The sequence below is a fragment of the Oryzias latipes genome, chromosome 11 (genome assembly GCF_053564925.1).
Source record: "Oryzias latipes strain Hd-rR chromosome 11, Olatipes_Hd-rR_3.1".
NCBI classification, from domain to species: Eukaryota; Metazoa; Chordata; class Actinopteri; order Beloniformes; family Adrianichthyidae; genus Oryzias; species Oryzias latipes.
In genome coordinates this window covers 5385412-5413359 of record NC_136247.1, presented here as the reverse complement: position 1 = coordinate 5413359, position 27948 = coordinate 5385412, and the positions used below count along the sequence as shown (strand labels likewise).

The following is a 27948-nucleotide window of genomic DNA, read 5'->3' as shown; positions in this document are numbered from 1 at the left end:
GCTAAAGTTTGGATGACAATTATTGTAAAATGTAAGTTACACCTTTTTTGTTTGATTGCAAGAGACTGGACAAGATTCACATTTACACTTTTATTGTTCATATTGTAATTTGTTGACAGACCATGTCATACCAACATAGAAAAAACCCACTGCAAACAGTAACACAAAGGGAAAAAAAGATAGGACAATATTCTGTCCAACAGTACAGGCAGTGCAGTAGGAATTGGTGTGGTCTTCCTACACCTCTTGTCGTTCCTGTATGTTAGGCCACAAATTCTCATCCACATCACAGCGAATATCCTCTCTTGCAATGCAGCGAAATATGTTTGTCACATTATGACAACTTGGTCAACCATTTTGCAGTTAATGACTTATACGATGAACTAATGACTAGGTGTTTTGAGGAGTAAGACTATTGCACAGTGAACTATAGAATACATTTTGATCAACATGACATAAACAATTGAAAATGTAGCAAAGAGCAGAGAATTGTACATAATCATTTGCATGGATGTACCAAAGCAATTGCAACTTGTTCAAAGAAGTGAGAAACTGCTTATATGATGTGCACAAGTGACATCATGATGTGAAGACTGAACAAATAGTTTTGGGAATTTCATTCTGATCTGAGAATTGTACTAAAGTCACTGAGAAAAACTGTAATAATATAACAAAAACAGGATTTTATCATCTTAAAAACATTGCCAGTGTCCGCCCATTCCTCTCTCTGGCCAGCACAGAGGTGCTAATGCATGCTTTTATTTCCAGCAGAATAGATTATTGTAATGCCCTGCTCTCTGGTCTTCCTAGAAGAAGGATATCAAACCTTCAACTTCTGCAAAATTCAACCGCATGTGTGCTGACGAGGACCAGGGGGCGGGAACACATTACACCCATTTTAAAATCGCTGAATTTGGCTCCCTGTGCAATTCAGAATTGATTTTAAAGTTATTTTATTGGTTTTCAAATGTTTTTATGGTCTTGGGCCTTCATATTTATCTGATATGATTTTAAAGTATGAGCCCTGAAGTCCTCTGATACAGGCCTTTTGGTTATTCCAAAAGTGAGAACAAAAACATACGCGAGGCCTCATTCAGTTTTTATGGACCTCGCCTGTGGAACAGCCTCCCAGAGAGCCTCAGAGCCTCAGAGATAGAGATAGATAGATAGATAGATAGATAGATAGATAGATAGATAGATAGATAGATAGATAGATAGATAGATAGATAGATAGATAGATAGATAGATAGATAGATAGATAGATAGATAGATAGATAGATAGATAGATAGATAGATAGATAGATAGATAGATAGATAGATAGATAGATAGATAGATAGATAGATAGATAGATAGATAGATAGATAGATAGATAGATAGATAGATAGATAGATAGATCTTTTTTGTCATTATGTCTGGTACAATGACATTTAGAGTGCTTTTATACATTAAAACAACAATTTGCCATTATAACATGTACGACTAAAACAACATTAAATAATACATACAAAAAATATACCCCAAAAGTGCATTACTAAAAACAGAAAATTATAAATAAGTTGTTGCTAGGTAAAAAAAAAAAAAAACATATACACAATTAAAGAAAACGCCACATGACCACAGGACGATAAATAAAAAAAACATCCACCATTGCATGGTTCAAGCAGTCTAAAAGTTCTGGTTTCACTTGAATGTTTTTTTTTTTTGCCATGTTTAAAATATTAAGATGATTGTTAGTAAAGTTCTACAAGGTGTGATATTTTTTAGGTTGCAGGTTGTGTTCACCTCAATGTTATGGAATGAAGATAACAAGAGATAGAAGTTTCTTGGGCGGTTAGATAGTTTTGAAGCATCAATATTTTTTTTATCTTTTTGTTTTTTTTTTTTGCAGTCTCATTCATTCATAATGAGATTTAGAAGTTCACTACCAAACCATGAACACAGCTGCAAAGACAAATGAAATGGTATGTTTAAATGAAATATACTTAGCAAAATCAAGCCATAGGCCTTCTGCATGTTTGATTCTACTAGTCTTCTATAAATGTTTAGAACCTAAATTGTGCTTAAAAAGGAAAATAACTAAAATATTATTTAGTATTTTGTGTCCCTTTGTGCATGTTCGTTTTTCTTTTAAAAAAAAAACCTAATTGCTAATCTGTGTAGCTCCTGCGTCATAGCAAAAGTACGTCATGACGTTGTTAGTCCATTTTACGCAATTTTTGTCTGGATTTAGAATAATTATTGCACTAAGATTCTATAGTGTACTTCAGGTAAGCTATATTTACATTGCTATTCGCTTTCTGTACATATTTATTCTAACTAGCAGTACTTGAACATCATTGGTGTGGCTGCGAGGAAGCTATGATTTACGAGCAGGTCTTGAATGCAACATGATGCTTTTTTTTCTGAGGGCTGATGTCATTTCAAAACTTGCATTCTCAACTTAGCGCGGTCAGTCGCTTCCCATCTTTTCCACGGCGCAGTCCTCCCTCGCGTTTGACGGGGCAGAGTTGGTTTTAATAACGGCTTTTGAACGAGAAGCTTTAGACAAAAACCCTCATATCTGCAGGCGGTAGTAGAAGACTGATATTTTCGGCAGAAGCCAGAGAAACGGAGCCCCACTCATTACGGGCAGAGGCGGCTGAACTTTTTTTTTTTTTTTTGGTGTGTGTGGATTCTCTTTAAACTACAACCACAAGAAAATGAATCGGAGTTTTAATAAATCACAGCCTTTGCGACACATCGACTGTAACGCCGTGGAAGTGAAAAGCAAGGTGAGTGGGAGAGAGAACGGGAACTCACAGGAAAAATGGGATTGGGAGCGAAAATACAAGTTCTTGTTTGTCCTGTAACGGATCTTCGGGAGCTGTACTCGCTGTCGTACATTTTTCTTTATGGACACGGACATCGTTTTTGGTTTTGTTTTGTTTTGTTTTAGTCACAAGTTTTTAGAGTTTTGGTTTTTTAGTATTATGTGATGATTTAAAAAAAACTATCTTGCTGGCAGATTGTCATTGTGTAGCTCCAGAGTGAAAAAAAAAACTTGTTTGACAGTTTTGCAGCAAATCCTGGCTTTAGCCATACGGTAATTTTACATGCTAACCCTACAGTTACGATTTAAACTAGTTTAATCAAGTTGGTTCACTCAAATTAGTGTTAGCAGTCCGCATTGTCCGCAGTGTGTAATAATCCAGGCTGTGTAATAATCCCAGTTATGTAATTGGCTGCAGTCGTTTATGAAAGCTCCACTTTGATATTAGCTTAGCTAGTTTATATATGGGGTTTCCCTATCAAAATAATTGTATTTTTTTTTTTTTAAATGGGGAACTGATGGAAGAAAACTTGTTTTCCTCCCCCTTTGAAAAAAGCAAATAAAAAGTGTGACTTTTTATTTAATTACTACCAAAAAAGTATTACTTTTCTGAATAAATGTTGTTTTTAGTAATTTCTAATGTAGAATTTAACCAGGAGTCGTTATTGATTTTTATTTTTATTTTCAAGGACCGTAGATCTGCTTTGACAGCTAATTGGGATGTCTGAAAAATCCTATTCTATTAAGAGAAGCTTTTACTTTTTCATCTTTGTCCAGACAGTTTTAGTGGGGTGCTGGGGTCACGACCTGACCTGCTGTGAGATGGTTAGCAGATCCTCTGATAGGTGGCGGATAGCAGGCCGCTATTGCAGGATTGACCCTAAAAACAACCTGGGATGACATCTTTTCAAACTGACTTTTGATATCTTGTCTGGGAGTGTACCTGCCCATGATTTGTTTGTGGTTTTAAATGTTTGCATTATTGCTGGGATTACTCACTCACTGCGTCACAAGTTTTGCCCCCCCCCCTTTTTTTTCTTTTTTCGTTCGGACAAAACTCAACCTTCACGATTACTTTTTGTAATTTTTGGTTCAGATTCTCAATTTTTATTTTATGCCATCAAACCAAATTCCGTCCCAGGAACAGCATGCAGGATCATGAAAGGAAATAAGTGGCATGAATCCATTTGCTAAAGCAGCATAAAAATAAACATGTCTGCCACGTGGTTTTGTTATGATTGGCTTTTCTGTTTAAATATCTTTGTCAACAGAAGTAGAATCCCTATAATTATTTTAGAACTAAAAATGCAGGGATAAGAAACATTCTTTAAAATTTAGAGTTTTTGTGGTGTGTTAAATTTGCTATACAAACAAACGTCTTGTTTCTACGACGGAGTTTTAGGGCCACGGGGAGGAAAAAAAATTCTGGCCAACATGACGAGATTAAAGTCGTCATGTCGACTTTAATCTCGTCATGACGAGAAAAAACTCGACACAAAGTTTCGAGAAAAAACTCGTCCTGTCGAGATAAAAGTCGAAATAAAGTTTCGAGATTAAAGTCGCAATGTTGCGCGCGAGCAGTGAAGTTGAGTCTTTCAGGAATATTCTGTGTTATGGCTAATGTTAGTGAGCTAGTGGCTTTGTATTTAAGAGTTTACGACAGAGTTTTATGGCCACCAAAAAAAAGAAATTTTATTAGGAGATAAAAAACTCGTAAATTTACGGGAAAAAAGTCATAGATTAACAAGGAGAAAACCCCGAAGTTGTCTGTTTATCGGAGCCTAGCTTGAAGAGGAAATATGTGGAGCCTTTTGTGAAGCTTTATTTCAGGATTATAGGTTTAAAACAAAGAGATTCTGAGTCTTTTGGCGACTCAAAATCAGATTATTTTCCGTGTAGCAGTCTTTCCGGGGTTCGGTGTCAGTAAAGCGGACTTTCATATGTAAAATAAGGAGCTCAGAGACACGTTTGGGTGTAGAGGACCGCTGCAGCCTTTATTCTCCTTTTCATTCACATAACCTGAAGTTCATCTGTCACATTACGTCATGAACCTGTCATCCGATCACCAATGCGGAAGTAAACAGTGTTACATACGCCCCCTCCTGCAGATGAAGCGACCCGTTTGATCATTAAAAACAAAGATGAATGAAAATAGTCTATTATTAGCATTACAACGTTGAAAAAGGCAAAAAGTGCTTCTCCTCCTCAGACGGAAGCATCACACAAACGTAGAGATCTGGTCTTTGGTGGAGGAAGAAAGGATTCAAGCAAACAGCTGCAGGGACACCCGATGACGGCTTCATCGGGCTGCAGTGATCCTGCAAACCAACCATCAATAAATAAAACTTTAATAACTTGTAAATCAAACAAATGAGCTTCCAGACATTTGGAACGTTATCAATAAACATTCAGCTCACCTGTTCAACAAAGTTTAGTCGGTCTGCTCTGCGGCTGCACGGCGTTCACCTGCTGCTCTGCATGCTGCTCACTTCCACAATAATCTCGTAAATTTATGAGTTTTTTTCGCTCGCGCGCAACATTGCGACTTTAATCTCGAAACTTTATTTCGACTTTAATCTCGACAAGACGAGTTTTTTCTCGAAACTTTGTGTCGAGTTTTTTCTCGTCATGACGAGATTAAAGTCGACATGACGACTTTAATCTCGCCACGTTGGCCAGAATTTTTTTTCCTCACCGTGGCCCTAAAACTCCGTCGTATGTTTCTATAAATATATGTAACATTTTTCTAAGCAGGCTTCAAGCGGATATCTTATTTTTCTATCACAGTCACTGTATTTATCTGATAGACTTCATTGGTGGTGTAAAATAACCCTCAAACAGCTAGAATATGCTTTATTTTAGGGGAACTTCCATAAGTAAGAATCTTAAAGCATGACAATTTATTCTTTTGAATACCACCTCAGTGTGGCCAAACTTTTTTATACTTGCCTAACCAGCTCAGATTAAATAAATTTCAGTCTAATCTGAGCTAATTTGCCGAAAACCTGGGCAACACTTGGCTCTTTTTGTTAGTTTAAGAGAAAGCAAATAAAAGTGGAAGCTCTGTTTTTCTTAATTATACATGAATTCTCTGTGGGAGTAGATTACAGGGACATCCCTCGACCTCACATTTCCTTGCAACCTCCTGCAGCTCTTCTGGGAGGACATTAAGGCGATTCTGAAAAAAAAGAAAAGAGGAGATATAATCTGCTCTATGAGTCCTGACTCTTCCATGATCAAGCCTTTTCCCAGTGGAGGATGGTCAAAATAACTTTAATGAGACCAATGAAGAAGGAATTTTGATTAAAAAGTCATATTTTTTTAATCTTATGGACTAAAGTCCCACGTTGGAGTAAGATCAGTCACTCTTTGAAGGACATTTGTAGTCCAGCTTGGAATGGAATGGATAAATTTTGCTGCAGGTTTCCAATTAAGTCATGGTGGGGTTTGGTTAAATACAGGGTCATACAGTTAGAATGTTAGAAAATACAGTTAGAAAATACAGTTAGAAATGCACAAAACCCATTTGATCACAAAGATTTTGTTAATTTGTCCATTGAAAAATATTTTTTTCCCTGCATTATTTTTCGTTATTTTTTCGTGGGTGGCTTTGTTCTCTTGATGCTCCCTCTCGGTGGTTAACGTTTGCTTTTCCTTAAAGGAAACTCTCAGTGATAAGCTTATCAAGGATAACATTGGAGGTGTCTGGCTGCCTGTTGTGGAGCCTCAGCCAAGACAGGTGCTGGTTTCTCTCACAAGGGCTCTTATCACAAAGTACCCTGGGATGTCAGGGATTGGATGGAAGTCCCACCCCTGACACCACACATTCTGTTAACCTATCTTTATTTAGCCATTATCCTTTTCTGTTGAAGTCCCACTCTAGTCATCATTTGATCTATTAAAAAAGCAGTGAATTTATTTATTTATTTATTTACTGGCCATTTTTACCCAACATTTGAAAAACTTGTGTCCTTTTTCTAGGACATAGTTTCTGCAGATCGGCAGTAGTTAATTAGAAATTCACCTCTGAGTCGTGGGCAGGACTGTTGGCGTGGCGTAAGCCTGCCCCCACTTCCCGTCACTCATCTGTTTACACGTTAGCTTATTAGAGCCTCTCACAACCTCAACGTAACATGAGTGGTGAAAAAAAATAGGGAGCAGTATAAAAGCAACCCAGTCGTTCAGTTTTGAGCCGGATGCTAGATCAGACAAGGATAACAACGACGTTTATGGATCAAGTCGTCTATGAGTGGATGCATCAGAATGGAGCAGAGCAGGGAGCTTGGCGTATTTTCTATGTCACAAAAACAATCTTTTTCAAATGGCGTTTTTTCATCTGTATCTGGTCACGTTTTGAATAAAATACTCAGAAGGACAATTTTAGGTTAAATTTTCTCCATTTTCAGAAAAATGCCACAAGAACTTGTTAAAAACACCAAAAAAAAGAATTTTCATTGGAATGAGTCTTTAAATTTTAAAACCTTTGGAGCAAATCAAGTTTAGTTTTCTCAAAAATCTTTCTGCTGATGTTCTGAACTCGATTCTGTAGGAAGAGGAAAAGGCAGTGTCAGCCCCAGAGATAAGGCTGCTTCTTCCTTCTTTCCTTTTGTTCAGTTTTAAGGCTTCCAACGTGTTTCAGCCTGTCAGAAGTCACTTTGCCCTAATAGGCCGGGAGGACGAGTGATGTCAGCTTTGTAGCGATTTATTCTTGGCATTGAAGCCTGCCACTATTCCGCCCATGTTCAGACTTGCTTATACCCAGCGGCTGAGTTCTGCATGTAAAAACAGATTGTTCACACTTATCGTCAAGTACAGTACGAGAACTTCTGCAATCAGAGGACTGACTAAAGCTACTGATGCTTGAATGGGTTAGCTGGTAGTTTTGAAGCCATTTGCTCGGGTGTCACTGAGGTAATTATAGGCTAATCGTGAAATTAGTTTTTCAAATAGCTAAAAACCTCTTTTAAGCACGGATGAAACCTGTTTGGAAGGGTGTTGTGTCATTTTCCATTGATGTTTTTGTACCTGCTGGGGCGCCAACCGTTCCACCTCCTGCCCCTGTTGAGGGCTTCTGCCCACCTGCCATCTTCCAGCACATCTCTCCTTAAATTTAAGTCATCGTCTAAGTAAAGACTTTGTCCTCCTCCCCATCCTTTTTGTCAATCACTGTTCCATATCTTTCCTCGGCTCTGAGGATTCCTCTTTTCTGTCATGAATCGCAACTCGGCTCTCTTTATGTGAGCTTCCTGTTGTGTGACTTTATGATTACTCTACCAAGCGACAGTTTGAGGCCATACATAACCACTGGGACTCAGACTGGAGTCGGCAGGGCTGCGGTTTTGTACCTAAGCTGTTGATGACCACCATGACCTCTAGTCATTTGTATGTCAGTGACCTCGACAGGAAAGCTCACACACAATTGTTGGAGGCCTGTATCTAATGTTCAAAGAGAGTAGAGCGACTACTGTCTATTGTATTGCAATCAACCAACTTTTCTTTTTTTCTGCAAAACAAGCCGTCCCAGAGCTCCTGGGTTTTTTATATATATATACACATACGTGAACATTTTCACACTTTTCTCTTGCTTAAACTCTCAAGGTTCAAACCTTCATAGAAATATAAGTCCAGTAAAATAGAATGAAAACAAAGCTTTGATCGCGATAGAACATTTATGTAGATCAGGCAAACTCGACGCATTCTGTACAGCAGACATGGCAAGCAAAAGAGGTTGACAAAGTTAACAGCCAATCAGGACGCAGAATACTGTATGCTCTTTAAAACAAAAAAAGAAGCATGCACGGAAATTCATTTTGCAAAACGGCCATACTGCAAAAGGTGAGCCACAATATAGGGAGGGAACACTATATATAAACTGAAAGATTTATAGGGTTTTAAAAGAATCCATAGAACTATTTTATGCCTTGAAGTAACTTTAAATGTATTCTTAATCCTGCAGTTGATTTTTAGTCCTTTTTCTTTTATCAGGTACTGGTTGAGTGGAAGGAGAATCATCAACTATATAACTCCTGTGAACATGTAATACTGCTTCCTTGTTTCAAAACGGTCATACTGGTCCTGCTGGTGCTTGTAACGAAACACTTCCTTTTTCACCCTGAGGATGACATTCCCTGGTATTGTGTTGTGGATTTATTAGAAAATGCTTAAGCTTTGCTCAACGTAGTTTTGCAAACTGTAAGATTTGGTCTTTTGATGGAAACTTGCCGGTTCTATAATATTTGAGTTCCACATGCTCAATGAACATGTACCCTCTCACCCCGATTCTCACTCTCGTGCTTGTAATGTATCCTCTTTGATGTCCTCCATCCTTATCCTGCCTTTTTTTCCCTTTCTCTGTTTAGTATGGAGCAGAGTTTCGCCGGTTCTCAGTGGACCGGGTCAAACCTGGAAGGTTCGAGGAGTTCTACAAGCTCCTTTTGCACATTCACCGCATTGCTAATATGGAGATGATGATTGGCTATGCCGATGTCCATGGGGACCTGCTGCCGATAAACAACGACGACAACTTTTGCAAAGCGGTGTCGACTGCTCATCCACTCCTCAGGATATTCATACAGAGACAAGGTACACTTTCTTAACTATCACCTTGTTTAATCCGGTTTTAAGGCAATCGACATTCATTAGGCCTATCTTTACAACTGTCTCAAAATCCTCTGCAATTACCGTGCCCGCAGCTTCTTTGTAGCTGCATCATCTGCAGCAATCTTTGTGATTAAACCACCTTTCCCCACAGAGTATTTCTTCATCTGGTAATTCCTGCCTTGAGGCTTTTTGTTGTCTTCTGGCAAGACTTTATTCGTGTGTCTACTTACATGTTTCCTGCACTCTTATTCGCTGGATCACTCCCAGTCTGAGTTGTTGTCTGTCTACCCAGCTAAACCCTGTGCCTCGGTCAAAGGAAGGGCTTGCAGGCAGATAAACACACACACAAATGTACACACAGACATCGGTGCCTTGGCAGCCCCATAGAAATCAGGTCATTGAGCAAAGCCTGAATCCTGGCATACCAGACATTACTGGGAGACAAAAGATCTGCATGAAAAGGAGACTCCTGACTGAGTGCTCTGCCTTTGGGAGCTTCTGTGCGTCTACATGCGAGCATGTATTTGTTTAAATATGTAGACGGAGTCCGTTCTCTGTCTCTTTTACCGATCCCTGCTATGGAGCGAGTCTTGACTGCTCGCCAACGATCCAGCAAGCACACAAATGAATCCTTCAACATTCAGATTCATTCTTGGTGGTGGGATGAACATGTACACTCCAGGGTTTTGTTTTAATTACCGTCCAGGGGTTTGAGAACAAAAGACATCCTGAGTGAATTGAACAAGTTTGTAGTAGATTTCCATCATGAAATTAGGAAATTATACAGAAGGGGCCCAATTGAGACCCATTTACTCTTTAGACCCCAAATGGTCAAAGCTGAACTTACTTATTAAAATTTGAGTAGTAATTTACTACCACTACAAATAAAATCCTTTTTCTATTATGAATTAGGAGTTTAAAGGTAAACATGCTTACACTGGACCCATAATCTTTGACATCACTTCAAAAATGAAGCCCAACATGGGTTATTGACTGGAGTTTACCCCGAGCACCTCAACAATTTCCCCAAAACTCTAATTGGATGGGAAAAAGTAACGTTTTTAGCAAAAGTAACTGATCCAATGCATTCATGTGCTGGTCCCAAGCCAGGTGAATATAGAGGGTTGTGTAAAAAACGGCATCTGACATAAAACCAAAGCCAAATCAGATATGCAAATTGTGATTTGCTGTGGGGACCTCTATGACCTCGTTTCCACTGAGCAGGACGGTACGGTATTTTGAGCATTTCTGTTCTAAAATGGACCAATTAAGCCAGATCAAACCATACCACTTTTTGGCCCCCGGTAGTTGTAGGTCCATAGAAAAATGGAACGTTGCTACTGTTGAACCAAGAAAGCGCTTTTGTTGCCCGCAATCTTCTCTCAAACAACATTAAATGCTTTGTATATACAAAATGGCAAAAGCCAAGCAGAAAAAATGTGCCGCTGGATGACTGTTGTTGTTGTTAGCTCCACCTGCGCCGGAACGGTCCAGCTTTGAGTGAAAACGCTTTCCTGAATGGCTCGGACCATTCTAAACTGGACCATACCATACTGCTCAGTGGAAACAAGGCTTTGAAGGAGCTACCAAAAGTCAAAGAAGAAAGTCAAGTTTGGACTTTGTTGGGGTCCCTTCATGAGACCACTGAACTATTGAAAGCCCCTCCCCCCATCAATGCAGAAATAATTTCAAATCAATCTAAATTTAGATAAGATTTGTTCTAATTGCTGTTCAGTTTTGTAAGAACATTAGTTTTTTCTTTTTTTTTTTTAAACCATTGAATTACTTGACGGTTCGGGTCAGTATCATTCAAATTAAGATTTATATTATTTAAAGACTTTTGACTTGTATCACTTTATCAATTCTTACTTGACATTGTGTTTTAAATAGCTGACTAATGTGTTCTTTTCAACATCAGAGCTATTTCACTAACGCATGAGCAAATGTTTCCTGCTAATGCGACTTTCTGGAAATGGCTGGTCCGGGACCAGAGTCACAAATTTCGTTTTATCCCTCTGGTGAAATGTCAATAAAGATATCCTCGAATCCCTTGAATTCTATTTAGTGTTTTTCTGGTTTAACCTTTACACTGCTGTGTAGTTTTGAGGAATAGGATGTTGATGTATTGTTAGTCTGCAGATTATTTTGTTAGTTGTTCAACAGAGAGATGAGTGAAGCCCGGAGGACCTCGTGACATGCCCTTCACCCCTGCAGCTCACAACATAAGCAAATGTGTGCGTTTGTGATGAAGACTGTAACAGACGGTGCCAGTGCGGGTCGTCAGTGGGGACTTCTTTGTCCCATCGTCACCCCAGTAGGAGAAGAAAGGCTTTCGTCACAAATGAGAAAACAGTGACTGCACATGTCACTAAGACTTCAAAATAAAACTACTGCTATCAGCTTAGTAGAATGCTTTTCCCCTTGAAATTGAGAGATTGTAAAATTAGTGATTACTAAAAATCAAAAAATGGCTCCCAAAAAGTTAAGCATTTAATGGGGATGAGGGTAAAATTAGTAAATAATTCCCATGCACATCTAAAAAAGGCTGCTTACTTCTATTCCCAGATTATGGTCACTTATAAAAGGAATAAATATTCAGTCCATTTTTTGTGCTCTATTGTAGTTATTCTTTCATTTTAAATCGCTTTTTCACAAAAAGTGGACTATTTGATATGTGGTGCGATGTGTGGAAATGGCTGAGCCGGCACCTCGACTGCAGTGGCAAAGGAAAGCGATATACATGCTGATCGTCACGATGGCTTAAATAAAGCATCAGTTCAGAAAGTTCACCTCTTACCGCTTGTTTTAGTCCAGATGATGAAGCTAAAGTTTCTTTCAAAGAAGCCAGCGCAGTGATAGGTTATGTGACCGGAACTTCTTTTTTAGTTGTGCACTATCACTGTGGTTGATTTAATCCACACCCGCAACGGCGTAAAGCTGTTTTTCTCCGCACCAGAATCATCTGATTTGCATTGATTGCATCAGTACCTCGCTATTGTAAAGAGCTTCATATCATTACAAGGCTGCTTTTCTCCAGTTGAGAATACTTGTAAATGGTTGAAGAGTTATGGTAGTCCTAAGAATCTCAACATTGGAGCTAAAACTCTGGTCTTTGAATTTTAATGAGCTGAGAAGCAAACCCATTCTCTACTGTAACGCCAGAATACCATTTAGCTTCCTGTGTGTGTGTGTGTGTGTACGCATCCTTTTCAGCTTATGCCCCCATTAACAATGGCTACTTCAACATGTGCTCATCTCTTTTATCTACCTGACACTCCCTTCCAGGCTTAGATTTCCTTTGTAGGTAAAATCTCTTAAGCACGTGCCATCCCTTTGTGGAGATACAATGATAAGTTTCTCCCCGGTGGGTACACTTTTTTTTTTTTTTTTGCTTTTGTTGGCTGACGGCCGTCACCCAGAAAATACATGTTTGTACTTCATAGCTTAAATTTAAGAATACATAGTAACCTCTCAGTAAAGATAATTACATTGCACTTGTTTCCACTTAGAATAACGACATGTTTCCTGGTAACAATGGGATTGTTACCTTTGTGTATTTGTTTTGAATTGGATTAAATGGATCTTAGACATGGAAGTTACTTCAATCTAAAGTTAAATTCAGGTGTTTACTTCTGGATAAAATCTGTGTTTTGGTTTTATACTTTCTTGCAGAGTCTGGTGTAATATTTTCATCTCAGGAAACCTGCAAGAATGTGCTTTTTTCATATTCTCCTTGAAACGGATGCAAATAGTGTGCAAAGCCTACAATGTAACTTTTAGGGGAGAAAATAGCTGCTCACAGGAATGCTGAGTTGCTTTTCTCACTTGCTTCTTTTTCTGGCATCTAAAAAGAACACATTTGATTGCAGGGAAACTTTAGATTATATCCCAGTAGGGCTAAAAGAAAGTTGTTGTTTTTTGTGGTACATTTTGACACGATTAGCTGGTGTGATACATTAATGGCTGTTATTGTTTTATCTCTTATCATCTTCTATCTTGACAAAGTTGAGCCAACCTTCAACTCCAAGCTTCATTTTCCTGAAGAAAATGCTTCTGTTTTTGCAGCCTGTGCCAATAAACGGCACACAGACTAAACTCCGAGCAAAGAAAAAAAGAGTCCGCTGTTCTGCAAAGGGCTAAAAGTTTAAATAAATACAGCACTCAAACACTGTCAAGGTCGGATCTGGGTGGTTGTATGTCTACACGTTGAGTATCAGGGTTTGTAGTTCCAGCAGCCCGACTTCTATCCACACCTGGAAAAGCCTGGATCAGAAACGAACTTCAGCATAGCCAAAGAAGGACATGGTTTAAAAATAAAATAAAAAAAAGAGCACTAAAGCTACATTGCGCAGATGTTGCCACATGAAGTTATTTCTTCTTTGCGAACAGAAAACCAAGCAATGGCCGTATCATTTTAACTCAGCGTTAAAGTCCCACTCCGATCATCTTTTGATCTATTTTTAAGGCATTCCCAGTGGCCTTTATTATTATGATGATGACATTTTTAGCCAAATTTAAAAGACCGGTTTTGTTTTCTTAGACAGAGTTTCTGCAGAGCGGCAGGAGTTCATTAGAAATTTGCCTCTGAGTTGTGGATGTTGGCGTGGATCAACCCTACCCCGTCCCCTCTTCCCCTTTACGTTGCTTAGAGTGCGTAGCGGGGAGCTTGTGGCCCGTCCGGCATATTTTCTATGTCACAAATAAGCTCTTTTTTTCAAACATTTTTTCTTTGGCTCCTGATTCAAAATGATTTGAACAAAGAAATACTCAATTTTAAACTTAATGTTTTTAATAAATTTCCTGCATCACCAGGAAAATGCCACAAAAACATATTAAGCCTTTGTTGCAATTGCCCTCACAGGTAGATCAGGCTTTCTGAAGGCAAAAAAATGGGCAAACACAGGTGGTCGCATGCAATTTCAAGATCGTAGACCACAGGGTGAACCTGTACGGCAAAAATGTTATGTATATGTTTTCTATGGCATGCTGGAGGCGCCAGATCGCAGCAAGCTCTTAAATAATACCAAAAACAATCCAACAACTACCCAAAAACCTGCAGCACCTGTACAGGAGCATTAAGGTGACTAAGGCATTAACGCCAATTTTCATCAATGGGTTTTTTAACTGTTAAAAAAAAGTGTGACTGATGAGCCTGTTGGGATGGATTGAATGGAATTTTCACTGATTGTTTCAGCAATCATTTTGAAGTCAGAACGCCAATGCGGAAGTAAAAAGTGTTACATACGCCCCCTCCTCCAGATGAAATGTACCGTTTCAACATAAAACAATTAAGAGGAATGGAAATGGTCTGTTATATTAGCACTAGTACGTTGAAAATGCCAAAAAGTGCTCCTCTTCAGACGGAAGCGTCACACAAACGTAGAGATCTTGTCTTTGGTGGAGGAAGAAAGGAGGGAAGTGGACATCTGCAGGCTTACGGGGAACTTCATCAACGGCTGCAGAGATCCTGCAAGCCACCCAACAATAAATAAAACCTTAATAAATCATAAATCAAACAAATGAGCTTCCAATCATTTGGAACGTTATCAATAAACATTCAGCTTACCTGTTCAATTCAGCTTAGTCGGTCTGCTCTGCTGCTTGCTGCGCGGCGTTCACCTGCTGCTGCACTGTAGTTTATGCTCACTTCGACTTTAATCTTGTAAACGTACGAGATTTTGTTGCGTAAATTTCCGACTTAAAATCTCGTAATTTTGCTTTTTTTATTTTTTTATTTTTTGGTGGCCCTAAAACTCTGTCGTAATACAAACCTTTTAAAAGAAATTAAAAAAAAAGTCTGCTGGCCAATCTTGATTGTTAGTTTTGATATTCCTTAGGTGCCGTTGCTTTAATTGACAGACTGAGAAAAGCTTTAGCTCATTTCATTGGGATGATTGGTAAAAACTGATAAAAACAGCCCAAAAATGAGTCTAGAAAGTTCTGCTGCTGTGGGTTTTCCGGCAGGTGGATTTTATTACGAGTCTGTGCGTGTGTGTGTGCGCTCTTTCGGTGGCTAACAGGAGGGTTCCTGTGAGCACATCTGGTTGCTGGTGTTATCAACAGCTCCCGAGAACATGCGTGTTCAAGCATGTGTTCGCTTCAGTCCTCGTGCCCTTTTGAATAGTTGTGCTGATGTGTCAGCATTCCTGTTTGTAGGCATGGTAACTGTGTGGTAAAGATGCTTTAAGACAAATGGGAAATTCTGTCGTATATTTGTGTCTGTATAGGCACTGGTGAGCTGTTTAAGCCACCTTTTGCTTCAATCTGTGCACGGACTGATCCTTTCATGGCTGGTTTTGTGTTTCAAGCAACCTTGGGCATTTCATTGAAAAACTGCTGCTTCACAAAGGTCACAGCAGTTCCCATTCATGCAGATGACATTCTCTTCTTCCTCTTACTCTTTTACTGTCTTTGTTTATATGTATATATGCCTTCTGACTCAATGGATCCAAATTCTTTGCAAATGAAACTCAAGTATAAAAAAATCCCGAAGCAAACATTGGTTCTGACGGGTTGATAGTAGGGTCGACAAAATATTTGGTAGAAGGAAGCTGTTTTTGTGATTTTTACTGCTTTGGTGCAAAAAAAAAAAAACTACAAGCACATTTTCACACAGGCTTTTTTTCAGCTTTGGCAACACATTTAGAAGGAGACAGCATGGGAAATTGCAATTTCTTTTATTTCCGACAAGTGGGCTATTTAAAAAAAAAAAAAAAAAAGACCAGCCGGTGTCGGAATTGAGTGGAAATATGCCCCCGTGGAATGTTTTGTAAGCCATTAAACCTTTTTAAGTAGTGTGTGTGGGCTCCTCAGTAAAACCTGTGTGTGGCCGTGTCTTCAGACAATGCCTGCTGTTGTTCAAGTGTGATGGAGATGTCTGGTTGCTGCCAGAGGACAGAACGGCATCAGCCATGTCTAACTGGGAGCTATGGCCCTGGCTGCTGCTCCACTAAAAAGCCAGCTTGAGTCATGGTGCAAATCATGTCAGCTGGCACGAAAAGCAACCCATCCCATTGAGACAACCCGCGATGAGTCACGTTTGTGGGGTTGTAGCATAATTGGGTTCTTGATTTACCTGAAAGGTTTGATGTCATGTCTACGATTCCGTACAGGGATGGAGGGAGCTCATTTTTTTCTTTTTTTTAATTAAACTTCTGTTGTGTTTGCCAAAACTATATTAGTGTTTGTGTTCTCCTAAGTCGCGGCTTTCATTATGGTTTATGACCCTACTTTGAACCGCGACCCCACCCACCCCCGCTCTCCCGCGGGGAAGTTTCCAGACACTGTGGGACAAGTGTCTGCATTGGAGCCCCTGCAGCTACACTTTTAGATCCTTTTCTTCAAACACACTGACTTTTTAATATCTTGTAATCAGAAGAACCGGATAGTTGTTGTTTTGTCCTATTGAAAGTCTCAAGTGATTTGCCTTTTATGATAGTAACACAACTTACTGTTTTGAGTTTGGTTTCAGAAATTGCATATTTTTATGGTGTTGATAGTTGGAGATCTCAACAATTCTTTGGCTGACTATAGATTAGCCCAAATCTGGACTTCAAATAATAATCTGATGAAAAAAGCAGGTCTTTCGTGGACAAACAAACTGTTTCCTCATCTGCCTGAGCCTTCAAAGAGACAACAAACAAGTTTCTTTCTTGGCTTTGTTTACTCTCCTTGGAACTGGAATGAGATCCTGTTGTGTGTTTGTCTTAGAATTTTAAGCTCTCTGTGGGTTTCCTTTCTTCCTTTCTTGAGTTTGATTGTATGTTGCCACAAAGCAACTGACAAATCAGCAAAATTTGGATTTTCTGTGGACATTCATTTGTTCATACAGAGAGTTGTTTATGTATCCAGTCTATTTTTTTTTTTTTTTTTTTTACCATCACCATCTACTCAAGGACTCGATCCAATACACCTTGAAAACCTGGGAATTTTCTGAAGAATGAAAGCCTTCCCATGAATCCTTCTGCCTTTCAGCCTCCTGATAATCTAGAAATATCTATTCTTTTTTTATTGTAGCTTTTACTTTATCACTAAATAGTTGAATGTAATATCTAATAGGCATAACTTTTAGTATTCCCATAGGCAACAAAATGTCAGAACCAAGAGAATTTAGTAGTGATGCTCCTCAGGGCTCTGACTCTGGTCCTCTCTTTATATAAATTATGTGTGATACTTCCTGGAATTTTATTTTATTTTTCTGGCTAATTTAGTCATATCTCTTTTGTATTCAGATTATATTCATATTTACTGCTATTTTGTAGAGTCACACATCGATAAATAAGACTGACTAACTGTTAAGCAGAAATAAATGCTTTTCTAATTACTGTATACAGCTAAACCCTATGAAAACTGAGACTTTAAAGGCAAAATTCCTCAGATAAAACACCTCGAGTCTCTCAGCTCCACCTTCAGTCATGAGGCAGAAACCTTGGGCTGGTGTTTGACAACTCATTGTCTTTAAAAGGCCATTCAAGGCTGATGTGTAGGTGTTCCCCTAGGACAGACCCATACACACTTGCATTCACACCTAGGGATTATTTAGACTAACCAATGAAGCATGTTTTTGGATGGTGGGAGGAAGCCAGAGTCTCCTGAGAAAACCCACGCATGCAGGGGAGAACAAGCAAACTCCACACAGAAAGATTCCCCATTGGTGATTCTGTTTGAGGTCTTCCGAATCCTTCTTGCTGTGAGGCAAGAGCGCTAACTGCTGCGTCAACGTGCAGCCAACCCAGTGACATAGTGATTATTGAAACATTTATTCCTGAGCTTGCCTTTGAGATGTCCAAACCTCCCGTCAGTACCAAAATCCCCCTATAAACCACATGGACCTCTTTCTTTCAGATTGTGGTACCAGATTTGTATTTGTGCGCCTGACTTGAGTTTTTAAAAAAACAGTTCAGGACTCAATCATTGAGTGTTTCTGTTATTGCATACGAATTTGTGTTGAAGCACAGTACAAATCATTCCACGAGGGTTCTGACTACGGTACCCATACTGCTACAACAACCCATCAGGCGGTGTGTGATTCTGAACAGCAAAGAAAATTACTGCATTGTACGTACTAATGTAATTCTTCTTCTAAAAGCCAGAGAAAGCCTGTACTTACTGTATTTACCCTTTAATACCACAGTTATTGTCGTTGACAAGAAATAACACGCCGTGTCTGCAATTAACGTAATTTGGCATGTTCCGAAATAGAAAAAAGCAGCTTCAACTTCGGACTCTGTTGGAATTATGTAAATTGCGTAAACAGTTGATGAGTTACGGTAGTTCAAAGAGCATCAACACTGTCGCTACAACTCAGATGTTAAAGGGTTAAAGAAAGCTCCCAGTAAAACTAAGGAGTGCAAATATAGACCGCGACTATTCTAAGGTGACGGCACAAGAACTTTCCCAGGCTAATTTTAGTTTGAGTTGTGGGCAAAATGGAGAAAGACGTGAAGTTGGGATTTTTTGTGGATTTTTTGAGGGATGGACAACTTGGTTAGAGACTTTTCCATGTTTTTTTTGTGTATTACCCTTATCCCAATGGACACGGCCAGGCATGCTGAGTGTGTGGCAGGATAAACAAAACTCGTTTGATTTTTTAAAAAAAAGTAAGTGTTATGAACTCAAGTGCAAACTTGAACAAGTGTTTATCTTTTCAGGAATCTGAGGATTTTTAATCAAATTGAACAATCTAAATTCATCGGTTTGTTGGTGTTGTTGCTGATCTGATAAATCTGAGCAGACAGGCCGTTTCAGAACATTTGTTTTGTCTTGACGGCGATGTTTGTAGCCTTTAGCGTTTTTCTTTTCTTGTATTTAAACATTACAACCTCTTCTTACAGAGAAGCACTGCTGCAGGCTTACAAGTTAAATCTGACGCACAGCATGCAGCCCTTTTACATCCACATCACTTCATGAAGCTTTTTACTTTTGGTTATTTTGAGCGTCCGTAATTACAAAGGAGGGACAGACTCTGCTTTCTCGATGGTTCAGCCACAGGGAACTCATGCACTCTCTGCTGGCATGCCTCTCCTCACTGTGGCTGTGTCAACATCCTAACAGGTTTACTTACTGACATTTCAGACCAAGAAATGTAAAACACCTGCCATTTATACCTATGTAATACCGCTGTACATAGACAAATGGTTAGTTTTGATACAGCTAGTGTTTTTTCAAGGGTCTGAAATGTGAACCATTCTTGAGAAACACGAACAATAGTCTGATCTTTTGGCATTTAATCATCTCCATGGTATCCAAAGGGGATACCATCACTCTGGATTTAAAATCTATCAAACTGTGGTACATCATGAAACCGCATCGCGTGGAAAGTGAATTGTTGCATCCCTACTGCACACAAGCATGTTTATGTTGACAGTATCGAAGAATTGGGTTAAATTTAAGAAGCGTTTTGTATTTAGTGTTTTATTATTAAACTAGGCTTTAGCATGAGCAAACTGAAAAGTAAAAGAATAAAATAAAAGAAATGTGAACACATGCAGCCATTGCAAAATGCAGTAAGTGTTCCAACAATAAGCAACTAAAAATAACTGAATACATTTCAAATGTGAACGACAACTTTGTAATGGAAATCCTAGCAGACACTTCAAAGGACGTTAACTGATTGGTTGATATCATCCCAACTAACATTTGTGCTTTGACTGATCCATGTGTAAAAGTATGCTGGAGATCAGGGATCAGCAGGGGATGAGGGAGGGGGAAAGAAAATTTTGATTGATGATTGTAGTTTTTAGGTGTTTCTTTCCTCCAGCATTATTCCTCTGTTGTACAGCATTCTTGACCTTTTAAGCACTTTACCATGCAGCACAGTGAGAGAAAAAAGCACTGCTGTTTTTAAAATTACTTTTTTAAGCAAATGTTAATATTTTGTATGCATCTGTCATCATAATTCTTTGAAAGTAATTGGCAAAACAGTCTGCATTGACAGATCAGTCCCACTATCCAAAAACCGTTAATGAAAACCATAAAAGATCCTTTGAAGTCATGCATTTCTAAGATAAAAATTGATTTAAAAGTACACACACCGTGTATATATTTGACTTTTCTAAGCATAGTTTGTTAGTATCGATTTATGAGACATCTGCAAATTGCTGGAACGTAACAACCAGCAGAGAGTTCAGTGGACGGCCTGATGTAGGTCATGTGGGTAAAACAATAAGACAGGCTGTCAAGCCCTCCAGCCCTCTGAAAGCTGTTCAGCCATGAAAGGCCCTGGAGCTCTCTGATTGGCTAAGATTGACTGCAAAGTGAAGGCAATGAGCCAAACGTTAGCCAGTGCAAGATGCTTTCAGAACAAGATTTGCAAGTTAGCAACCCCCTTTTTTGGTTTGTCAACTCTACATAGAGTATAGCAGTCATGTTGAAGAGAATAAATACCACTTTGGGCTATTCCAAAGCCATCCCCTCTTGAACTAATCATCCAGTCTAAAATAAACGCTTAAAGTCTCCTCATCACCTTGACTGAACACTGGCACCAGCCTTCTACCAGAGGCAAGGTGGGGTTCAGTGTCTTGCCCTAGGACATTACATGGGTGGGAATTGAGCCTTTTTTCTTCTTATCAGGGGTCGGTCGCCCTACCACTGCACCACGGCTGTCCCATATACCCCAGATTTTAAAGTCAATCAGACAGTTATTCTGAATTAAATTGATGTATTTAGATGAATATGTAAGATCACAACAGCGTGTTGAGTTGGTAGTTGTCATGTCAATGGTGGCGCAGCACACGGTTTACCAACAACAGAAACGTTCCATGTGCATTCTGTTTAAGGTTCTTTTTGAGTGAATGACCTCGGGCCAGTCGAGGAAAGGATAGGGCGCTTTAGTAGCCACATTTACGGTTAGGAGTCTGACGCTTAAGTTTAGGAGGTAGAAAAACTCCATATCTGCTAACGGGGTGTGGCCCTCAGTTGAGTGGGAATGCACATGTGCACTGATGTATGTATCAGAAGGTGTTCGATTGGCAAGATGTGCTCCATAAAAGTGGAGATCGATCTTTCATGCCTTTCCTTTTCTGGTGACCTAACTCAAAACAGCAGTTAAGCGAAAGTCCGCTAGCTTGATGCTAACGAATGCTAACATGCTAACATTGCTGACTTACTGAACAGCTTTATATGTATACTCACAGGTAGGGCTGCATGATATGAGGAAAACTTGCGATATGCGATATTAGTGATCAATATTGCGATAACGATATATTTGCGGTAAATAAACAAATAGAAAAATAAACAAAAACATCATTCCCATTTCATTGCAACAGTTTAAAATTTATACTCCAAATGACCCTCATCGACATGGGGGACAAACCTCAGGGTGGCTAACCCTGGTCCTCAAGAGCCTCAACCCTGTCTGTTTTCCAATTCTCCCTAGACTGCTCGATAATGATAACCAAAATCAGGTGTGTTCAGTCAATCAGGATGTGAAATCACTTGAGTCAGCCAATCAACAGCAAGCTGGTTAAGGAGAGCTGGAAAACAGGCAGGGTTGAGGCTCTTCAGGACCAGGGTTAACATAATAGGACTCCATCTGATTGGTCAACAATGGGAAGGCGTCCATCTGATTGGTCAAAGCATAAAGGGATTTATTTGATGTGTTAAATGCTTCAAGCTGCTAGAAGATTGTTTTAACACATTTTGGGTTTGCGATTTATTGCGATATTCGCCGTCTTTTGCGATATGCATATTGCAGAGCTGGATATTGCGATAACGATAAATTTGCGGTATATTGTGCAAGCCTACTCACAGGCATGAATTTTCCAAACTCTTTTAAGGAAACATTTTTAAAAAGTAACCATTTGTGGTCTAAAACGCCGTTTCAAATCTTCTGGAATAAAGTATAATGCTATTGCACCGGCTCTACCTAGGACCCAAACTGGAACACCCTCCAGGAGAAGCAGAACATTAATTTGTAATATAAGCAAGTTTAGAGCCTTTACAGTGTTAATGATGTACTTTTGTTTTTTGGAGCTTTTCCTTTTGTACAATTTGACAGTATGTGAACCATATCAGATTAATATGAACATCTTCAAAACATAATAGATTATTTTATTTCTATACAAATATGTCTAAATGTGTAAACCGTGCAAATTTAAAATTTAATTTAATCGGGTGGATCGAATGAATCAAAAATTGATCCAGGCTCTGGTGAATCTAATCAAATCGACTCTGGAAAGTATTTGAGATATCTAGCTCTTGTCCCGCAATCTACCCACACTTGGTTTGCGATTAACCTATTTATTGCAATTGACATATTGGGCCCCTAAGCAAGTGCATTGATCAATATCTTGCATACAGTGTGTTTTTGCCTGGTCACCATAACTTCTTATTTACATTTTTATAAGGCTTTATAACTGAAGCTTTCCTTATGTTTTTGATCCACTTCTGGATTGCTAGAAGTTGCAGAAAGATCCACCATGGAAAACATCCCTCATTCCCATTCACCCTCCTTCTCCCCCAAACATGTGTACTGCAAGTTGGAGGTTGAATAAGGCCAACTCAGCAGTTCAGGATAGGAAAGGAAGGAAAAGAATGGAGGAGGGGAAGAACGAGGAATGAGCTGTGACTCTTGTCCTGATACGAGGCTCCTTTAAAACAATGGACACTGACAGCTCATGTGGAAGTACTCCCACAGGCAATCCTAACCACGCGTGTGTGCTAAAGACACACAGAGTGCAAGCTTGACCGCGAAGGGAGTCAGTGGAGCATCGCAGGAGCAGGAAGATCCAAGGATATGTGTCACCACACACAGGAAGAGGTGTTCGACTTCGTGGTTGTGCAAGACGGGGGAGTTGATGTTTCAGGTGTGAGGGAATATGGGCATGTTCGAGCTTGCAAAGGATTTCAAATCCTGCCAATTCCGAGTCAACATGGGCCAACACCCGGAGGCTAGAGAGAAGCTGTTTTATTGACCCTGGTTTTGTGCTCACCTGCACAAATTTTAAACCCGGATAAAAACTCCTGCTCGACACTTTCCCATCTGTGCTCCGTTTGGGAATGAGCAGTTCTCATATTGGTGTGTCATGGTAACACCTTTGGGCAGGTCTTGAAGGCTTACAGAATTTTGATCACATGCTATGATAGTCACGCTCTACGAAACACTCAAATGTTTCTAGCTTGCTGTAACCTGTTCTTGTAGCTTGCGTAAGCTTTCCTCTTCCTTGATTTTGGTGCAACAGGAATGTCTGATCTAGCCTTTCTTATCTAGAAACGGTACATTAAAGATGAATACGATTTTTTTCCAACGAAAATTGTGTTTTTGTAGAATTTTTTTTTCTTATCATAATAAAGAGAATTTAGATAAAAATTGCATTTCTGTATATTACTTTAAATCCTGATTTGGGAGCAGATGAAAAAAATGTTCTTTGAAAAAACTACAAGCACTTGGTCGCAAACTTTCTGCACTGCTCCATTCTGATGCATCTACTACAGACAAATAGATCCATGTACGTCTTGGTTTTCCTTGTCCGAACTAGCATTTGGCTCTAAACTGTACGTCTGGATATCTTTGATATTGCTCGCCATTTTTGTTGCACCAGTAATGTTAGGTTGGGCTTGTGAGGGGCTGTAGGCTAGTGTAAACAAAGGGTTGATGGGAAATGAAGGTAGGCTTACACACGGCCAACAGTCCCCCCCACAACTTGATAAACTCCTGCCGCTCTGCAGAAACTATGTCCTAAAAAACAACACAGGTTTTTCAATTTTGACTAAAAACCAAACACTTTTAAAATAGTTCAATAGATGGTTTACATTTGCTAATGAAGTCATATTTTATCATAACACTGGAATAATGTGGGTCTAATTTAATGATTTATTTTTTAGTTCTTGGTGGAAACATCACAGTGGATTTTTTTTGAAGCCACACCCTCTGTCTCTGCATTTTTTGCTACAACTTCTATTAGACAAAAGTAGGGCTGCACGATATGAGGAAAACTTGCGATATGCGATATTAGAGATTAATATTGCGATAACGATATAATTTGCGGTATATAAAAAAATTGAAAAATGCCAAAAACATCATTCCCATTTCATTGCAACAGTTTAAAATTATACTCCAAATGACCTTCATCGACATAGGTGACAAACATCTAACATAATAGGCCTCCATCTGATTGGTAAACAATGGGAAGGCGTCCATCTGATTGGTCAAAGCATAAAGGGATTTATTTGATTCGTTAAAAGCGTCAAGCTGCCGTAAGATTGTTTTAACACATTTTGGGTTTACGATTTATTGCGATATTCGCAGTCTTTTGCGATATGCCTATTGCAGAGCTGGATATTGCGATAACGATAAATTTGCGGTATATTGTGCAGGCCTAGACAAAAGTGAAATACCCTACAAAAACTAATACCATTTGTTTACTTCCTGTACTGTCATTTGTTACCTTTTGGGTTACAAAATGTTTGTGGGGGTGTATGAGAAGACACCAGAAGACGCCATAATCCTTCTAGTCTGCTTGTTGTCTGTAACTTGCAGCTGATAAGATTAGAATGTGATTTCAGCTGCAGTCTGTGTTAGGAGGCAAATGACGCTGAAGGTTACTGACTGGAAGGTTTTCAACCGTCAAACCCGGTTTTAAATAGAAATGAAACTAAGAAGTAACTATTGACACACCTGACTTAATTTCAGTTCATTGTAATCAAGTAGAAAATGTCTGTAAAATCTCTTTTTTACTTTTCATGACAGCTAACTGAGTGTCACCTTGCCCTGCAGTAATCTTTAGGAAACTACCAGTGGTGTAAACAAGCAGATTTAGTGTTAACCTAATTTGGAGACTAATGGTGAAGTTGACCTCAAAGAATTGAAAGCAAAATTTAAAACACGGAAAGAATCTACTAAAGATCCTCATGTATAACAGATCGTTTTTTGGATAGCTATAGTATAGGGTCCATTTTAGGCACAAGTTGCTTCTATTAGTTACTTTTTTTTTATTATTCTCTTTTTGGCCACTTTATATGCATTATTAAAAACTATTTTAGGTTTATCAAATAATTGAAAAGAAACATAATTCTTACAGCTTTTCATATCATTGTGAGGCGGCACTTGGATGTGTCGACTGAGAGGATTTTATAGTTATGGGAAAATTTTCCACAGTTTAAGTTGTGTTTTTTTCATAGTCTGGCCAGTGATGCAACTTATGAGCTACTGGTAAAATATAGTAATTTGAAATTCTGTTCATTTTGGATAGTTGTTTTTAGAAACTGTTGTTTTCTTTAACACCGAGTCAAACAATTTCATAGAAAAGCTAATGGCAAACATTTTGTAACACAAGCATTAAATATATAATTTGTGCACGTTTAATGTTTAAAAAATGGTTTGATTAACAGGCATAGAACCAAGTGATAATTCTAACGGAAACAGCTGTTTTCAAATATTTGTGGTAAACGACTAAATTAATTTCATACTTTTAGTACCTTATAGAAAAATGAAAGTTAAGATTAAATATTACTACGGGTGTATATAGACTGAACACATTTGGTCCGCTTAAAGTGAACAAGAGTTCGTTTTCCTAGAAAACCGGAATTTTCCGTCTGAAAACATCCAACCAGCCCCTGGTCCGGGACTAGGAACCACTCTTGAAGCCATCTTTCAAGGTGGTCTCGGTTCGTTTCCAGTCGGACTGAGCTTTGGTTCGCTCTGAGATTCTTCAGTCTGAATACAATCTGCCCTCGTAACAACCGGACCAAAACAGCCACCGTAGCTGTTGGTCACGTGATCTAAAAACAGTCGGAATGTAGCAACCGATGAGCCACAGACAAATGTAAAGCAACGATTGTCATTTTATCAAATAGGAATAAAGGGTCCGACTCCTTATTTGTTAGAACATTTATTTTAACACAGCTAAAAACAACTTCTTACATTCTTTTCTGTCTCATTCTGTCACATGCTGATGTGACGTCACCCTAAATGCTATTTTGCAGTTTACTTGACAAAACCACAACGATGAGACATGGCAACTCATTGAAATGTGATCGCATGAATGCAGGTTCATGAAAAAACGTGACACACATCGCTTCTCTCACTGTTCCCCAGACAATCTGCATGTCATAAACACTGTCAGCGTACCTTCATACCCGACGTCCCCTCATCATTGCAGTTGCTAGCATCCTCTGCGTTAGAGCGCACACGGCACGTCTCCTTGCTAGTAACCGTTTTGAAGCATACCTCTGCCGCACCAAAGCATTAAGTAAAAAGTTTTGTTCCTGACGTTCAAAACTGGTAATTTGAAATATAAAGTTTTAATAAGTTAACAGTCCCGTTAAGAATTGTAAAGCGCAGCTTGTCAGTCAGTCTGGGGTTTTTTTATCCGCCGTTGTTGTTCCTGGCCAATGACAGAAGAGATCTTTAGTCATGTGGTTTTGTTTACAAGCTTTGGTCCATAACAGAAAGGTCCACTTGATGCCAGTCGGAATACTGACCAAACACAAGGTTTGGGACTCCATCCGAAACAAATTAAGCAGAACAACAAATGTTTCCAGTCTGAATACACCCTGAGTAACCAACAACTATGGAAGCGATTCTAGCATAATTAAAAATAAAAGTCAATACCAGAAATGCTTTTTCATTTTCACATCCACCCTGCGAAGTGTTGCATAATTCAATTCGACTTAGCGTTTCCAGAGGGGAGGCGGGGCGATGACATCAATGCTTTCTCCGTGTGTCTGGCTGCTAAGAGACCCATGCTAGGAGCAGTGCAGCCAGGCTTGTAGCTTTGTGTTAGCGGCAGAGGAGAGGGCTTTGTGATGGTTGTGCTCTCCTGATGATTGTACACAGCTTCTCGGGACTTCGTAGCAGCATTTCCGCCTTCCGCGGTCCTCCTTCGGATGCACCGCGGTTCGTCGAAACTTCCCCCCCGGAATAGCTTTGTCTTCGGACCAGCAGCCACCTTCACATAGCGGAGCGCGAAGCCACGCGATCCGAAGCTCCAGATCGCCGAAGGCGGAAGTGCTGCTACGATCTGAGAAACCATCATATGAATTTGTGTTTCCAGTGGTGTCCAGAACAAAATAAGGGATGATGTAATTCCCACATATTTACATCCAAGATGCTCATTGCGGCATTGCCTGCATGGAGTTTCAAGTACCTTCACGGCTAATGTTTTTAGCACATATTTGCCAAATGCTAACCCGTCTTTCGGGTCCTTGCAGCAAAGAAAAAAGCGTGTTGGCCCAACCAGCAAACGTTTAGCATGGCGAAATCTGCTATAGCTGTTGATGGGGCTCCAGCTGTCATCGAACAGCAAAATCAGGGCGAAGGTGCAGGAGACTATCTTCTAAATGTGCTTTTATTACTTTTATGATTATGATTAAGGGCCTGCTCGCTCATACTTTTTAAAATCCGTGCGGTCAGTGCTTTTTTCTTCGCTGCAAGGAACTTTTTGAAAATGAAATGTCAAATACCGTTTTCTTTATCATTTATTAAGTGACAGAATAAGCAGTGTTCATTTTGAAAATGAAAAAGCATTTCTTTAATTGACTTTTATTTTTTAATTATGCTACAGAATTGCTTCCATTAGCAACCACCAAAAACTAAAGC

General features: G+C 39.2%; 1 protein-coding gene across 1 annotated transcript in view; it reads left to right on the top strand.

Moving 5' to 3' along the window:
- The first annotated feature begins 2261 nt into the window (after positions 1-2261).
- pard6gb (par-6 family cell polarity regulator gamma b) overlaps positions 2262-27948 on the top strand; it is a 43103-nt gene continuing 17416 nt past the window's right edge. Inside the window, exons 1-2 of the mRNA XM_004074241.5 lie at positions 2262-2772; positions 9170-9392. Coding sequence (XP_004074289.1) covers positions 2701-2772; positions 9170-9392 — 295 coding nt within the window. The 5' untranslated portion in view covers positions 2262-2700. The remainder of the gene's footprint in view (positions 2773-9169; positions 9393-27948) is intronic.